This window comes from Coffea eugenioides, chromosome 5, assembly GCF_003713205.1.
Source record: "Coffea eugenioides isolate CCC68of chromosome 5, Ceug_1.0, whole genome shotgun sequence".
NCBI lineage: Eukaryota > Viridiplantae > Streptophyta > Magnoliopsida > Gentianales > Rubiaceae > Coffea > Coffea eugenioides.
In genome coordinates this window covers 3,337,751-3,356,133 of record NC_040039.1, presented here as the reverse complement: position 1 = coordinate 3,356,133, position 18,383 = coordinate 3,337,751, and the positions used below count along the sequence as shown (strand labels likewise).

Genomic DNA, 18,383 nt, shown 5'->3' with positions numbered 1-18,383 from the left:
ATAATACACTCTTAATCCATTTCGCAAGGTGTCAACATATGTCTCTCTACCATTTACTTCTTATTCTTTTGTGTCTATTTCTTTCATTCTTTGCGTTTAGGTATCCATAGCAAGACAAAACTTCCTTAAATAAATTATACGCAAGACAACCATTTTAACTAAATTAAGCTTTTTAAAAGAAGAATAAGAAGAAGAAGAAGAAACAAACATGGAGTAAATTATGTTGAAATCCACAAACAATAACATTTGGACAATAAAACCATGCAGTTGGCTCCTACCACTAAAAACCAAATAAATTTATCAGCTAGATACGACAGTAGGCCAAACGACCCTCTAATAGAAAATCACACAAGGTCCCAACTGATTCCTTGTGTTTCTTTGCAGTTTGGCCTTGCAATTATCCTTTTTTTTTATTATTATCTACAACGCCTGTGGGCTGTGGGATTAGTATACTATTTCGAATAGAATTTTGCAGGAAAATTTTACATTGTGAGGGGGTTCAGGCGTAAGTTTTGGCCTAACAAATATACATGTGATGGTGACAAATACATATATATTGTTTGCTTGACCCCTAGGTTAACGCACTATTGTTTGCAAGCGAATTTCTTCCTGCTATGCTTAGTGAAAGTAGAACACCAGTATCTCCATCCTGATACAAACTCATGCTTAAAGACGAAGTGCACTTGAAAATCATTTTTGCTAACAATTGGCAACCATGATTCAAGAGGTCAAACACCTTGACCCACGGGAATTGAAATATATTCCTTCAAATCCACCCAGATTACTTTGAAGTGGGGTTCCGGAGTGTGCAATTTCCTATTAAGGAGCAGCAGTTACAAATACACTTTCTTTTTTCTTTTTCTGGGAGGGGAGGTAGCAGTTGCAAAAATATGAACTGAATGAAACATGTATCAAAATAGCAACTTCAAGCTTTTATTAGAAAACCAAAAAAAGAAAAAAATCAACTTCAAATAGAAGTCAGCACAATGGCATTATGTATGCGTTAGCAGCTGCAGTAGGCAATAATTTTTGCAAGGAAATGGAAAGCAAATATTTCAAGCACTTTGACTTACTTTTGACAGGAATCATGACTAATGAAAAAAATATAAACAAGGATAACAATGCGATCTTTGAAAAAGGAAAAAGAACGACCTTCGATTGGCTAAAATATATTACACATGGGAACTTTTCTATGCAATAATAATAATAGGTGGTGGGTTAATTATCTAATGATATTCAAGCACAATAAATACTAGTATAGTAGAATTGGTACTGTAAACCTGGGCTGAGAGGTAATGCCAATGTGCCACAAAATGGACTTTAAACCTTCGGCCCACCTGACAGTCAATCCACCGTAGCTATCTTCTCTAATCTTCTCATCCATGAGAGAGCAACAAATAAAACCCTATAGCAATAAAATAAAAGGAGGGTGCATCAAATACAAGCAATGAAAACTGAATGACTTGTCAGAAATCCACACAAGGTGGCACTAGACTGCAACCTACAATTTCAGCACTTCAGCTGTAATATTGTCTATCACTGCTTTAATGCACTAAACAGGCTAAGAAGGGATGCCCTTTTGCCTGCACTCTTTGCTTTAACTACATGCCTGTAATGTGTATATTGGTTAAAACTTAGTTTCATGATGCTAGAGCCAGACAACACTAGAAAAGAAATCAGCAGTTTGTCAAGCATAACAATGCACGATCAAAATATTACTTGTCTTGTACATTGTCATTTCATTTGGATGTCCAGATAGTAGGTGTGACAACTAACTAACTGAACAGCTAATATTCAGCTTCTTAGAGGTAAATACATCTTCTGGGTCAGATACAACTGAACACGGAGGATAGAGGCTGGCAGGAAGGGAGAACCAAAATTACCTCATACTGAAGTTAGAAAAATTTTCTCCCAGACTTCTGATTATCAAAATTCATGTCATCACCAGAAGGATCAGACCCTCCTGAACGACCCTGACCAGAACTTGTATCACCAAATCTGCTGCTATTAAGACCAGAACCTCCAAAGCTACCTGTGCGATCTGAACCTCTCTGATTGCCGAAACCACCTGGACGGCTAGATCCAAGCCCGCCAAAATTGCCTGACTGACGGGAATTAGGACCACCAGATCCACCACGTGAACCATATCCGCTAAAACCACCTGGTCTACCAGAGGAGGACCCACCATATCCACCAAAACGGCCACTCCCAGAATTACCAAAGCTCCCAGATCGACCAAAACTTGAACCACGACCACCGCCCATGCTTCCGAAGGAGCCAAAGCGATCACCACCACGTCCAAAGTCATCAAACATGTCCGATGACCCACCCTCAGTAGCAATTCTTGGAAGCTTTGCAATAGCAACATAAACAACCAAACCTTGTTAGTGCTAATTATATTTGCACTTAGATGTAAACATTTTATGCCATTGGGATGATGGTAGGAAGATAGGAAATCCACATATTGAAAACACCATATACAACATCCTATATACCTTCTTCCTACTGCCAACATATTTAATTATTCCCCGTCTTAGTTACAAAATGAAAAAAGAGTTTCACAAAACACATGAATCAATAGCATTGTAATCTTGTTTGAGCAGTTAATTGTCAGAGCAATCACATATAAGTTTACTGGTATGACAAGAAGTTGAATGTCATTAGCCAGTTCAATGAGGTTTGAGCTCTTCAACATCACACACATGTTTAACACTATCCAGGTATACCAACACAAGCAATCCTACACAGTATTAGTCTTAACCCATTTTTATTTGAGTCCACTAAGAAGTTCTCATCCCAATTCCAAATTAAAAAATAATAATAATAAAGTTCTCATCCAACGAATTCAAATAAGTTTGCGGCAATTTTACAGAGTGCTAATGCTAATGGCACTCCATTTTCTTAATGTGTAATTGCAAAAAATTAATAGCAGATGGAGTGCCATTAGCAATAATCACGGTACCATTAACAATACTTTTATACAGAACTACATCTAATTGTAGGAAGTCACTCTATCAACAAACTTAAAAAACTTGCAGCCAATTTGTAATTTGAATTCTGGAAGTAACTTTGACTGCAAATAAGAAAACAGGGTTCGTATTTATTAGCCAAATACAAATTCTCTCTTAAGATATGAACTATAAACTGAATGAAACTAGTTAGGAGACTCGCCAATTCACATCCAATGTTGCTTTTGCGTACAACTGCAATATCCAGGCAGTAAACTTCAACAAACTGGAAACTTAATTGCAACATCACCAAAAAACACAACAAGTACCTCTGTGAATCTGGACCCTACGTCCCGCTCAATAGTCTTAACATCTCTATACTGGTTTGAAGAGTAAATGAGAATAGCAGTTCCTTTCTTCCCTGCACGTCCTGTTCGACCAGACCTATGCACGAAGATCTCTGAAGAATTTGGGAGCTCATAATGAATCACCTGCAGAGCAAAAACTATTTGTGACCTTAGGTAGATTGGTACACAAGAAAACTAGGATGACACACTTGAGATATGATTAAGCAGCAATTGGGGGAAACATCCCAAGATTGTATAGAAGGGACTTCAAACTGCTCACAGTAGCAGCAACGACATACCAAAGTTAATGTCATGTACAGTACACTAAACACAAACCAAGACGGACAAAGTAAAATACCTGATCATCCAAAATCAGTTTTGTATACATACCAAAACAGAAAGTTCTACCAAGCACTGCATTAACAGCTTTCCTAGTAAGTTCTAATGAAATAGACCCACCAAAACTTGATGTTAGGAGCTTGGAAGGCAAACGAATGCTTGAATCCAAGTAGAAGCCTTCAATTACAATGATAGTCCAAGGAATGTTAAACAAATCCTAATGCTTCCTTACAAATACAATTCCAGAAATAGGTAAATTTGAAATATCATTAGAGCTGCAGAGACAGAACAAATAGCATTGTAATCATCCATCTAGAAGACAATGCCCACAGAGAAAAACGAAAAAAAGAGGGCGAAAAAGGCATAGAAAAAGTGTCATGCCATCATGCCCACATTTCTTTCATAACTAAACAAATTCTATTACCTCAAGAATGAGTTTGAGAACAATATGCTATCTAGCCAAACATTTAAAAAAAATACCCATTTTTAATGTTCATTGGCAGCCCACTGAACAACCAGAAGTATATCGCATGAATAACATGCCACTAGAATGACTCAAGGATGGACAAGAGAAGAGCAAAATCAAGAAACTTCATCGATATTTATACCCTTTGCTATCATGATAGCAGCTAACACCCACACCAACCCTTCCCTGCTGCCCTCCTGAGCTGTTGGAATGTATGGAATGTAATAATGCACACAGACATGTCAAACCTCTGGGAAGGGCCATGCCAGGATATTTGCCTTGTGCTATTTGTGGCGTATTCCCTCCAGACTGCTACAGGATAGCCAAACAACCTTGGTAGTTTATCATGGCTATAACCAAGGATAACATTGACAGACTTTAATCAGCCTGTAAGACTCACTTTGGGTACTCATGTTTAACTCATTGAAAAATATAGACTGGGAACAGCAAACTTGTAAATGACTTCGGGAAGTAGAAGGTGGTCTTACTCCTCAAGTCTTATCTTGTCTCTAACAGAGGTACCATACATTGTGTTCTGTCTTTTGCGTAACTGGTCTGTTTGTAACTCTTTCTAAGTACTCAAATTACCCACACAATCTCTTCAGTTTTTTCCCCTTTTCCTAAGCTCTTGCTCCCTTTCTTCCAAGGCTCTGACCTTTACAAAGTCCTTGTTCCCCTTCTTAGGCGGTCTTTCAAAAGTTTTTGACTCTTTTAATTCAAAGTTCTTCCTTATGCTACTTTCCAAAGTAAAATCAAAACAGGAGCAATTTGTATTTCCTTGTTAGCACTTGCTTACTAAGCCCTCCCATCATAACCTAAATTGAAATGCAGAAGCATGACAAAAAAAGTAGTTACAATCTTTTACAAAGAATATATTTTAGTTGGTGATGGTCTCCAATTTTCTGCGAACAATACTTTCTGCTCCTGGTCATATTTCTGGAAGTTAAAATCCCGATGCATAAAACACACCATTTTTGGAAAATATTTTTTATGGGGAAAGAAAACAAAAGGAAAGAGGACTGACCAAATCTACGTTAGGCACATCAAGGCCCCGTGCCGCAACATCAGTGGCCACAAGAACATTGAAGCGGCCATCTCGGAACCCGGACAAAGTTCTTTCCCTCTGATTCTGAGAAATATCTCCATGCAAAGCTTCACATCTTAAGTTTCTTTGCATAGAATATGCCAAACGGTCTGCATCACGTTTAGTTTGAGTAAAAACGATGCATTTACCGCCTTTAGCATGCTCCTGAAAACAAAAAATAACACCATCATCCGCAAAGGTCAAAGCTATCAAATTCAGGACTTTGCCCAGATTCTTCCATGCTGGAACAGCTAAAGATCAGAAGAACGCAAAACAAACGGAATAACAAGAAAAAAGACCAAAATCATAACGACAGAAGTATGAGAGTATCGGTTAATACTGTTATTAGAGGTCCAAGAATAGAAGGTTTCTGATGCATCTCTGATGCAATTGCAAACAAAGAAATTCCTTCAGCTAATTTCTGGTCAGAGTCTCCAACCTGCAACATGTATTTTTTTCATCACAATCTTGAGCAGGAATTACAAGTGGCATTCACAGAACAAACCAAAACAAACGAAAACACAAATTTAATCAGCATACTAACAAGATCAATTTCCACTGGATTTTTCAGAAATTTCCGAGTTATTTTCATAATCCAACCCGGCATTGTAGCTGAGAACATCATGGTTTGATGCTCTTGCCGAATATTTTCCAAGATTGTCTCGACATCTTCAGCAAATCCCACGTTAAGCATCTGATCAGCCTCATCAAGAACAACAAACTGAATTTCGGATAAATTCAAAGCACCCCTTTTAATCAAATCAATCACCCTCCCAGGGGTGCCCACCACAACATCAACACCGCGATCAAGGGTGCTCATTTGGCTGGAAATGGGTGTACCACCATAAACACAAAGCGTATCCAGGCTAGGTGCAGACTCATAAAACTCCTTATCCACCTGGCGAGCAAGTTCTCGAGTAGGGGCAAGGACTATTGCCAAAGGATTCCTCCCACGTCTGTACATTTACAAGAAGTGAGGAATACAATTGTCAATGTTGCTTGTTGGTAAATCACGGTATAAAGGAAAAAAGGAGCATTTTTACAACTCACCCATGCTTTTCATTGAAACGGATTATCTTATCCAAAATAGGGATGCCAAAAGCAAGGGTCTTCCCGGTCCCTGTCCTAGCACGGCCTATCATATCACGGCCTTGCATTGCTGGTTCCAGAACAGCTCTCTGTAACGAACATCAAAAGTTACATTTTTGTCAGCAAATTAACTAAAAGGGCTCCTTTTTATATTGGTTAATCTTGTTTGTCTTTCCAAATGATTAGGAAATCAAGCAAATGATTAATATCATTATAAGAAAAAAAATTGTCTAATCATCAACCAAATGATTGTTGAGCTGCAAAAGTAAGACCCTCCTGCAAGAAACTGTGGTCTACCTGAATAGGAAAGAGTTTAGTGATGCCCTTTCTGGCCAGAGCAGAGACGATGTCATTGGCAATCCCAAGCTTCGAAATCTCAAGCCCATCAGCATCAGCACTACTACCCCCAAGACGACCGGCCGATTTCTTCTCATCATCAGAGAAATCCGCCGTGACCGCGAACCCGGCAGCCCTCAAAGGCCGACCCGCATGAAACCCCCTTATTGCTGTCGAAAACGGCGGCCGTACTCCGCTACTACCACCACCCGCTGCGGTAGTGGTAAAGTTGTGAACGTGAAGGAGGGCATCTCTGGAAATTCGAGTCCGATCACCATTGATTATTGGAGAGGGGGAGGGGGAGGAGGAGGAGGAGAAGAGATGGGATACGGCAGAAAGGGCGAGTCTGGCTGAGGAAGAAACGGAGGATTTCCTAAGTACAAGGATGCTAGTCATGTTCTCACTGGAAAATTAGAGAGAAAATGAGAAAACGAAAATGGGGGCAGGGCCTTAGGGTTTTAGGGTTTAAGGGAGAGAGAGTACTGAGATCGAAAGTGGGGTGTGGGGGTTTAGAGGTGGTGGAGCTTCGTTTTAGAACTCGGACCGGACAGATGATCGTTGACGGTTTGCTGTTCGGTCCAGTCGGATCCCCCTCGAATTGATAAGAGACGATATGCCATTCAGACTTAATTGTATTCTTCGGTTCAATTATTGAACCATCGACGGTTTGCTATTCGGTCCAGCCAGATCTCTTCCCCCTTCGAATTGTTAGGATGCGGTAGACTACCCTAAATTGTTCTCCATCCCTGCAATTACTGACCATTGAATCAGAATGGTTTTAGGTGAATCAGGTGATTCATTACTTTTTGATGTTATTAATATCACAGCTTTCAAATTTGGTTAAATTTTCATAGTAAATGACAATTTGGATTAAGTGACAACGAATTACCAATGCAACATTGTTTTTAATTATTTCACAATAAATATTTGTACATTTATTACTCACACATACTTTCTTTTTTTTTTTTCTACTTTTTTTACCATCTAATAGTTTATTTGTCAATTTCTCTAACTTTTTTTGTCAAAAAATATATCCACATATTGTTCATACTCTTCTTGAATTGTTAGTGTATTCTTTTTTATTTTCTTTTTTACTCATCTTTTTCATGATTTAATTTTTTTGAATAATTATGACATTATGGGTCAATAATGATTAGTACAAAGATCAAACCATTAACCTTTCATCCAATAACTTTTTCGACTTAATGAGTAAGATGGGTTTCAAAATCTTACCAATTAAGAATCAAGTAGTTCGTAACTTTGTGTTGTTGTGGGTGTATGATTGGCCTTTGCCCTTTTGGACATTTGCTTTCGAGGGAATAAAGGAAATATTAAGGTTTAGTTTGGGATTTAGGAGATAAGAGGGAAAAATAATGAAAGGATAAGTTATGAAAGAGGAGAAAGTGAGAGAAAAGATATGATTTTCTTCTCAAGTTGACTGATAGTTTAAGAAAAAAAGAGAAACTATTTTAGACATTGAGCATTATGATTTTATTATTTCACATGTCATCAGTAAATCTGACATTTTGACTAAGTTTACAAAGGTTTAGTGGAGTTTTCCTCCCATTTCTTCCCACTTTTGTGAGGAAAGTTTTTGGAAAAATTTGGATGATGGAACCCAAAGATTGATTATTCAAAAGAAAAGTTCAACTATTGCTAATTTCGTAAATAGGAATTGATAGCAAATTGTTAAAAACTCAAAGGCAAAAAAGAAGTAGAAAAATGACCCGTTAGCAATACTAAACTAATTTGAATCTGAGCCCATGTCTTCCCCACACACTAGCTTGGCAACATACCATCATCATCTTGTATAAGTATGTTTTGGAAAAAAGATGTTATTAAGGGCGGCTGCTGCTGCTGCTGCTAAACTCCCTTCCTCAAGTTAGCCTCCATAAATCTATGACGAACTGCGGGAGAAGTCATGACTCGTGAAAAAAGTGATCAACCAGAACTCCAAAACCTCCCATCACCGGGAATCGCTTCCCCTCCAACCAACATTCCTACACTACCAAAACCCTCCATTATCTCGGAACCAAATTCTCCCATGAAGAGCCAGTAAGAAAATAAGCCTTCTTACAAACAAACCCTCCTAAAAAACCAACTGATCCATGTAGAATTCACTCAAACTCAATATCTCCAAGCCCTACCCATCTCAGAAGCAAATTCAGCACTACAAACTAAACTTGCTGAAAAGAATCTAGATAAAGTTAGGACCGGTCAGCAAGCCCTTTCCTTCAACAAGATGTCAAAGATTGCGCTTACAGAGGAAGAAAGGAATTGTATGAGATTGCCATGGAAATAGGCTATTATCATCAAGACCATCGGGAGAAGCTTTGGGTTCAAATTCATATATCAAAAAGTAAGAAACCTATGGAAACCCTACGGAAAAATAGATATATTGGATCTTGGACTAGACTACTTCATTGATCGATTTGCAGATCATTAGGACTTCTAGAAAGTAGTAAATCGGGGTCAGTGGTTTATCAATAGTCATTTTCTTATGGTAAGATTGTGGCAACCAAATTTTCTCCCGAAGAAAGATAACATATCTCTCATGACAGTATGGATACGACTCCCGAGATTACCTATTGAATACTTTGACTTCAACTTCCTCAGAAGGGTAGAAGATTCCATAGGCACCTTACTGAAGATAGATGTAGTAACAGTTGCCTTCGCCAAAGGACGTTTTGCTTGAATATGCATTCAAATAGACCTCAACAAACTAGTGATCCAGGCCAATGAAATAGATGATTTAATCCACATTTTACAGTACGAGGGGATGAATATCTTCAACATATGTGGAAGAGCAGGCCACATGGAGAAGGATTGTTCTGTCTATAATCAATGAAAAAGACCAAGAGAACATGGTCATGAACTCAGAAGGAACAACCAACTGAGTCACCTCACCCAAGTCAGAGGTGTCTAGGACCCTGGAGCTTGGGGCAAGTAGCTCAAAAGCCATGTGGAATCGGTCTCAATGGTAAGAAGGATTTTCAACCAAAATGAGCTCAAAAAAACTTTGAAAAGCAAATGGGAATTCAAAAATCAAGCCCAAAAAGGAAGACTTGGGAGACCAAGGGACCATGAGGTCTAAAGTCAAACATTACTATGCTTTCACATGCAAAGACAGATGTAGTAGACATACGACTCTAACCTTAAGAGAAACAAGGTTGCCATGTGGAATCGGTCTCAAGAGAAACATTTCTGTTCTTTCATCAAGAAACAAGCTTGGCAAGTAGCTCAAAAACCATGTGGAAACTGTAACGACCCCACCTCCCCCTAAGGCGAACCAAAGGGTTCGGCGGGCCGCCTGCCCAGCTCTCGCCGGGACTCAGTCGTTCACTACAATCCTCAATTGAATTTCAAGATACAATCTCAAATATAAATCAAATATTCCAACATTTACATATCAAAAGCGAAGCGTCCACGCTTCCACTGCGCCACTCTGATCCTTGATCACAACTATTATACAGGAGGAAGTCCAAATCTAGACTATTACACATCCAAGCAATTCTAAACGTTCAAAACGTTCAATACAATCCAATATGAACGATTACACAAAAGGAAATCCAAATTTAGTCCATACATGAGATAATCCATGATTAAGCACTACAAGCCCTTCCTTCGCCTTGAGCCCTGTGGAGGGGAATAAAACATTTTTGGGGTGAGCTAGAAGCTCAGCGAGTAACCAGTAAAATCAGTAATCAAATCGGTTGAACTATAGTTCATTTCAATGATGTTCAATTCAAATCAAATGATAAGTCCAGAAACAATTTCAACATTTACAAAACATTAAATATGGAGTATCAATAATTCAAGAAACATGTACAATGAAAAGCGATAGTAACATTCATGAGAAGGATACGTTCGTTCTCCTGCCATTTCATTGCATTTTTGGTTTCATTCGTGCATTCATTCACCCCGTCCCTGGCTTTTGGCCAGGCTCCACCAACCTACAAGGTAATACTCGAGTATACCGAAACGTTCACCCAAGTTCCTAGTCGCCCGACCGAGTCCGCTTCTGGCTCGAGACGACCGGTAACAAGGGGCAATGGCCAGTTCAGCCCATAAGGCTTACATTCATGCGCAAGTAGCATTTAATCATTTATCATGAAAATTTCACATTGATTTAGGTCGAGTGCGATAAAATACACACTCGCCTAGAAAGCTCGTTTTGGAAATCATTCAATGCACGTAACACGGTATCAATCAATAATACAAGTCATGAAGTCAAGGAAATATATCAAACAAGGAACACTTTCATATAAACACGCATGATATGCAAGAAAACAGTTCAAAAGTAAATAATGTAAGAAATATTTCACAAGTACTTTGGAAATAGTTTAGGGTCACTCACCTCCATGGCTCAGAAATCATCCAGCATATAACATTGCCTTGCTCAAATCCAAGTCTTAAATCACAAACTCAATGCAAACGAGTTCCTTCAAAGTTCGGACAGCACTTCCCCTGAATTTCTTTACTTTTCCAGCCATCATGGCTTCATTATTTCCTTAGCCAGTCCCAAAGGTACACACACAACAACAAGTTCATCCAATAGCCATTCAGCAAGCTCCAAGTAGTACAAAGACAGGTCAAGCTAGGGAAAAGTCCGGAAATGAAAGTTAAGCTCAAAACCAGAAAACAGTTTTGACGTCATTTTGCGGTAATGGCACAACTTGCACTACGATTATAGGATTAGGGTGTAAGACCCACCATTTTGAAGCTAAGAGATAGGGCTACAACAATGTAGAAGGTCACTCAGTCCAAATCCTAGCACAACTAGGTCAAATATGCAAAATACCAAACCAGAACCGTAATTGCAGGTTTACAAATCACACTATGCTGTAATTAGTCCAACTCAGTCTATACAGGTCCAAATGCAAAAATTCCAAAGGCATGTGGTAGCTAAGACATCAAGATACATTGCATCAGAAGACACCAACATCCAAATCCAAAACAATTCCAGTCAAAACAGACGATTACAAGCGCAGTTCGCACATTCTGATCACCCAGAACAGCAACAGTAAAATCGACATATCTCACTCTACACTACTCCAAATGACCTGAAATTTTGTAGGCACCTCAAACACATCAATACCTACAACTTTAATGTTTTGATCCAAGGCCAATTCGGCCTCTATCTATGACCTAAAATTTCGGACAGAATGAAGAACCAAGAACCCTAATTTTCCAGAATTCCTTCCAAATCCAAAATTGATTGCAATTGCCAATCATTTACATCCACTAGAGTCATAACCCCTTATTACCAACCATCATAAACAACCACAATATCAAGATCACATTAAACCAGAAAATTCCTCAAAAAAATAAAAACTTCACCATATCATCCATAAGCAAGCAATAAACCACAATTTCCAACTCTATAGCCACCATTAGGCATAAATTCAACATCATTAGGTGTAAGAGTAAATTCACACACCACTCACCTAGTAACAAGAGAGGTAGAGATGTTGGCCACCTTAGCTCTTCAAACAAGCTTCACTAAACCACTCACTAGCACCAAAGGGATAGAGTTTATGGAGTAGAAACTTGATCAAGCACTTGGTTGGATGATTTGAGCTAGGTAGTTACCAAGATTTTGAAGAGTTTTCTCTTCCTTTTTAGCTCAAGAGGGCCGGCCACCAAGAAGGTAAGAAATGAATGAATTTTGGTTCATTTTAGGATATTTAACCAATTGGTCAAAATGTCAACAAAAATGAATAGTAAATCTTAAGTTACTTCCAATACAATGGTGACACTTGTCACCTCCATTAATGCACTCCTATCTTTTCTTTTTCCTCTCACATCAATCAAATCACCTCCTCTACTTATCTCCTAACACCCGATAAATTTTACACAGTATCCGAAACTTAACCTTATTGGCCGAATTTTTCCGAACTTTTCGCACTAGTGGGTCCCACGTCCAATATATATTCTTAATTTCTCAAAAACTCTCCAATACTAGAAAAATCATTTGAAAACGATATTTGCTCATAAACTTTATCTGGAAAATTTTCTAATCAAGAAAATGTAGAAAATGCGGGCGTTTCAAACTCATTTTTTTTCGGGGCGTCACAATCTCCCCTCCTTAAAAGAATGTCGTCCTCGACATTCCCTCTTGTACCAATCAAGTCAAGACATCCCGCAAAAATCTCTCAAGAGTCAATTCAAACCCACAGTCCGGCATCCTAAACTTCAAGTCTAGGATACACTACAGAGATCTGAAGCCTAAGCTCTGATACCACCTGTAACGACCCCACCTCCCCCTAAGGCGAACCAAAGGGTTCGGCGGGCCGCCTGCCCAGCTCTCGCCGGGACTCAGTCGTTCACTACAATCCTCAATTGAATTTCAAGATACAATCTCAAATATAAATCAAATATTCCAACATTTACATATCAAAAGCGAAGCGTCCACGCTTCCACTGCGCCACTCTGATCCTTGATCACAACTATTATACAGGAGGAAGTCCAAATCTAGACTATTACACATCCAAGCAATTCTAAACGTTCAAAACGTTCAATACAATCCCAATATGAACGATTACACAAAAGGAAATCCAAATTTAGTCCATACATGAGATAATCCATGATTAAGCACTACAAGCCCTTCCTTCGCCTTGAGCCCTGTGGAGGGGAATAAAACATTTTTGGGGTGAGCTAGAAGCTCAGCGAGTAACCAGTAAAATCAGTAATCAAATCGGTTGAACTATAGTTCATTTCAATGATGTTCAATTCAAATCAAATGATAAGTCCAGAAACAATTTCAACATTTACAAAACATTAAATATGGAGTATCAATAATTCAAGAAACATGTACAATGAAAAGCGATAGTAACATTCATGAGAAGGATACGTTCGTTCTCCTGCCATTTCATTGCATTTTTGGTTTCATTCGTGCATTCATTCACCCCGTCCCTGGCTTTTGGCCAGGCTCCACCAACCTACAAGGTAATACTCGAGTATACCGAAACGTTCACCCAAGTTCCTAGTCGCCCGACCGAGTCCGCTTCTGGCTCGAGACGACCGGTAACAAGGGGCAATGGCTAGTTCAGCCCATAAGGCTTACATTCATGCGCAAGTAGCATTTAATCATTTATCATGAAAATTTCACATTGATTTAGGTCGAGTGCGATAAAATACACACTCGCCTAGAAAGCTCGTTTTGGAAATCATTCAATGCACGTAACACGGTATCAATCAATAATACAAGTCATGAAGTCAAGGAAATATATCAAACAAGGAACACTTTCATATAAACACGCATGATATGCAAGAAAACAGTTCAAAAGTAAATAATGTAAGAAATATTTCACAAGTACTTTGGAAATAGTTTAGGGTCACTCACCTCCATGGCTCAGAAATCATCCAGCATATAACATTGCCTTGCTCAAATCCAAGTCTTAAATCACAAACTCAATGCAAACGAGTTCCTTCAAAGTTCGGACAGCACTTCCCCTGAATTTCTTTACTTTTCCAGCCATCATGGCTTCATTATTTCCTTAGCCAGTCCCAAAGGTACACACACAACAACAAGTTCATCCAATAGCCATTCAGCAAGCTCCAAGTAGTACAAAGACAGGTCAAGCTAGGGAAAAGTCCGGAAATGAAAGTTAAGCTCAAAACCAGAAAACAGTTTTGACGTCATTTTGCGGTAATGGCACAACTTGCACTACGATTATAGGATTAGGGTGTAAGACCCACCATTTTGAAGCTAAGAGATAGGGCTACAACAATGTAGAAGGTCACTCAGTCCAAATCCTAGCACAACTAGGTCAAATATGCAAAATACCAAACCAGAACCGTAATTGCAGGTTTACAAATCACACTATGCTGTAATTAGTCCAACTCAGTCTATACAGGTCCAAATGCAAAAATTCCAAAGGCATGTGGTAGCTAAGACATCAAGATACATTGCATCAGAAGACACCAACATCCAAATCCAAAACAATTCCAGTCAAAACAGACGATTACAAGCGCAGTTCGCACATTCTGATCACCCAGAACAGCAACAGTAAAATCGACATATCTCACTCTACACTACTCCAAATGACCTGAAATTTTGTAGGCACCTCAAACACATCAATACCTACAACTTTAATGTTTTGATCCAAGGCCAATTCGGCCTCTATCTATGACCTAAAATTTCGGACAGAATGAAGAACCAAGAACCCTAATTTTCCAGAATTCCTTCCAAATCCAAAATTGATTGCAATTGCCAATCATTTACATCCACTAGAGTCATAACCCCTTATTACCAACCATCATAAACAACCACAATATCAAGATCACATTAAACCAGAAAATTCCTCAAAAAAAATAAAAACTTCACCATATCATCCATAAGCAAGCAATAAACCACAATTTCCAACTCTATAGCCACCATTAGGCATAAATTCAACATCATTAGGTGTAAGAGTAAATTCACACACCACTCACCTAGTAACAAGAGAGGTAGAGATGTTGGCCACCTTAGCTCTTCAAACAAGCTTCACTAAACCACTCACTAGCACCAAAGGGATAGAGTTTATGGAGTAGAAACTTGATCAAGCACTTGGTTGGATGATTTGAGCTAGGTAGTTACCAAGATTTTGAAGAGTTTTCTCTTCCTTTTTAGCTCAAGAGGGCCGGCCACCAAGAAGGTAAGAAATGAATGAATTTTGGTTCATTTTAGGATATTTAACCAATTGGTCAAAATGTCAACAAAAATGAATAGTAAATCTTAAGTTACTTCCAATACAATGGTGACACTTGTCACCTCCATTAATGCACTCCTATCTTTTCTTTTTCCTCTCACATCAATCAAATCACCTCCTCTACTTATCTCCTAACACCCGATAAATTTTACACAGTATCCGAAACTTAACCTTATTGGCCGAATTTTTCCGAACTTTTCGCACTAGTGGGTCCCACGTCCAATATATATTCTTAATTTCTCAAAAACTCTCCAATACTAGAAAAATCATTTGAAAACGATATTTGCTCATAAACTTTATCTGGAAAATTTTCTAATCAAGAAAATGTAGAAAATGCGGGCGTTTCAAACTCATTTTTTTTCGGGGCGTCACAGAAACGGTCTCAATGGTAAGAAGGATTTTCAACCAAAATAGGCTCAAAAAAACTTTGAAAAGCAAATGGGAAATAAAAAATCAAGCCCAAAAAGGAAGACTTAGGAGACTGAGGGACCATGGGGTCTAAAGTCAAATATTGTTGTGCTTTCATGTGTAAAGACAGATGTAGTAGACATACGACCTCAACCTCAAGAGAAACAAGGTTGCCTTCTTGATGTAGAGAACATGAACTCTTTCCAAATCCTACAAATAGAGGATTCACAAATTAAGGAAGGATCAAAAATAGAGGTTCATAAGGGGATTCAGAAGGATACATCAACAGGGAAATACAGTGCAAAAAGACCAAGGAAGAATGGATTTCAACTTTTTATCGAGGAATAAAAACTCCTTTACTCAGAATTGCAAGGATAAATGAAAGGAGAAACTTACTGAGCCATATCCTTCCAATTCTCCAAAGTTCAATCACAATGTCTTATCTACACCGATACCAATCATACATGGAAGCAGCCCTTTACAGAGAATGTAGCCTACATATGGGATACATAATGAGAATGTAGCCAATGTTGGATGCATCTAGACACAAGTAGAACTTGACAAATTCCTTGAACCACAGGAAAATGGGAAGGATAATGAGGAGACAGGCAGTGTACCTACCCAGGTTAAATCACTGGATGAAATTTAGCCAGATGAAAATTATCTCATGGAACATGAGAGGAGCTACCAGCTCTGTTTTCAGAAACCACTTGTTGGATTTATGTGATATTCACAATCCATCAATGGTTATTATTGCTGAAACTAAGATTGGAGGTTAGGCAACAGTGAATATGTGCCACTGCTTGCCCTTCAATGGCTTTGAAATTGTAGATACAGAAGGAAGGAAAGAGGGGCTCTGGCTGCTCTGGAAGCTTCAGGATGTCAAAATCAACATCATAACCAAAACCAGTCAGGAAATACATGAGTAGTTCAAGTATCTTTAAACTCACCTGCTTAGTTCTTATTTGCCATTTATGCTAGTCCTTGTTTCAATAATAGATTTGTTCTATGGGATAATCTCAAAAGAGTTGCGGCCAACTCAAATCTCCCCTGGATCTGTTTAGGTTATTTTAATGAAAAACTTTCCAATTTGGATAAGTTGGGGGGGGAGAGGAATATGATAAATCAAAGGCATGCCATGATATTTAAGGATTATATAGATGAGTGTTATCTTATGGATATGGAACTCTTAGAACCTAGATTCACGTGGGTTAACAAAAGATACAGAGAGGGAGGCAGAGACCTTATCTTTAAAAGGGTCGATAGGGCCTTCTATACTCCTAGTTGGAGTAACTGTTTCCCTAATATGTCTATCTTGCACTTGCCTAGGTTCAAATCTGACCATTGCCCTATTATGGTCAACTTAATCCATTCGGCCAGGAATGAAAAAATCTTTCACTTTGAGAAATTCTGGCTAAGTCACCCTTCTCTAAAAGAAGTAGTCAAAAACTCTTGGGAACCCTCTACTCCTTTAGTCTCAACCATTAAAAAATTCACCAAAGTTATCACCATGTGGAGTAGAGCCACTTTTAAACATTTTTGATGAAAAGAGACATATTCTAACAAGACAACTGGGCATCCAAAAAGCCCGATAGAGAAATTTCTCCCACCAACTGTCTTGTTTAGAGTCTTAACTTCAAGAGAACTACAATGCCATTCTGAAAAATGAAAAGGATCGTTGTGCTATGAAATCAAGAGTGGATAGCTTGATTGGGAATGATATGAATATAAAAGTCCTCCAAACTATCACCATTTATAGGAGAAAGAATAATAGAATCTTTTCTCTCACAAATTCTTCTGGTGTTTGGATGAATGATCCTGCGGCTCTAAGGAAACATATCAAACTATATTTTGAGAACCTCTATACTTCTGGCAATGTTTTATCCTATCTTGATCCAGAGAAATTTCCTGCTCTTGCAAAAAGCCTTGAGCCCTCCCTCTTGAATGCTCTCCAAGAGGCTCCAAATTTAAAAAGAAGTTGAGCAAACTATCTTAGATTTAAAACCTTTTAAATCCCTTGGACCTGATGAATTGCCTCCTGCATTCTTCCAATCTTTTTGGATTGAAGTGAAAAAACCTATTTTCCAGTGGATTGAGAGTGTCTTTAAAGGAGAGAAAATTCCAGAAGGTATCAAATGATACCTTCATTTGTCTCATTCCAAAAACCAACCATCTTGAAACCATCAAGCAATATAGACCCATCAGCTTGTGCAATTCATCCTTTAAAATCTTGTCTAAATTACTAGTTAATAGGATCAGGCCTATAATGGATTCTTTGATCTCCCCTACCCAAACTAGTTTCATTCTAGGTAGGAGAGGAGCTGATAATTTATTCATTGTTCAGGAAACTATTTTCAAACTCAGGACAATGACTGGAAAAATGGGCTTTTGTGCATTGAAAATAGAAGAAGCTTATGATAAGTTGGAATGGAGCTTCATCAGAGAAGTTTTAATCCACTTTGGTTTTCCCCCAATCCTCATTAATGTGATCATGAACTATGTGGCATCCACTAGATTAGCCATTCTAGTTAACGGAGCTCCATCATAATTGATTTTACCTTCAAGAGATCTAAGATAAGGGTACTCCATTTCTCCACACCTGTTCTTAATCTGCATGGAGTACTTTTCTCTCAGTATTGAAAAAGAAATCTTGAGAAAGAAGTGGATCCTTAA

The 18,383-nt window shown here is 38.5% G+C and overlaps 1 protein-coding gene across 1 annotated transcript; it reads right to left on the bottom strand.

Moving 5' to 3' along the window:
• Positions 1 to 966: 966 nt before the first annotated feature.
• On the bottom strand, positions 967 to 7,117 carry LOC113770807 (DEAD-box ATP-dependent RNA helicase 53, mitochondrial-like). The gene is made up of 8 exons (XM_027315392.1): positions 6,571 to 7,117; positions 6,235 to 6,362; positions 5,729 to 6,140; positions 5,525 to 5,623; positions 5,125 to 5,349; positions 3,278 to 3,439; positions 1,884 to 2,351; positions 967 to 1,405 (listed from the first exon to the last, which is right to left on the bottom strand). Exons 1-7 carry the CDS (start codon positions 7,003 to 7,005, stop codon positions 1,896 to 1,898), a joined length of 1,917 nt encoding a protein of 638 aa, XP_027171193.1. The 5' UTR covers positions 7,006 to 7,117; the 3' UTR covers positions 967 to 1,405; positions 1,884 to 1,895.
• Positions 7,118 to 18,383: the final 11,266 nt, after the last annotated feature.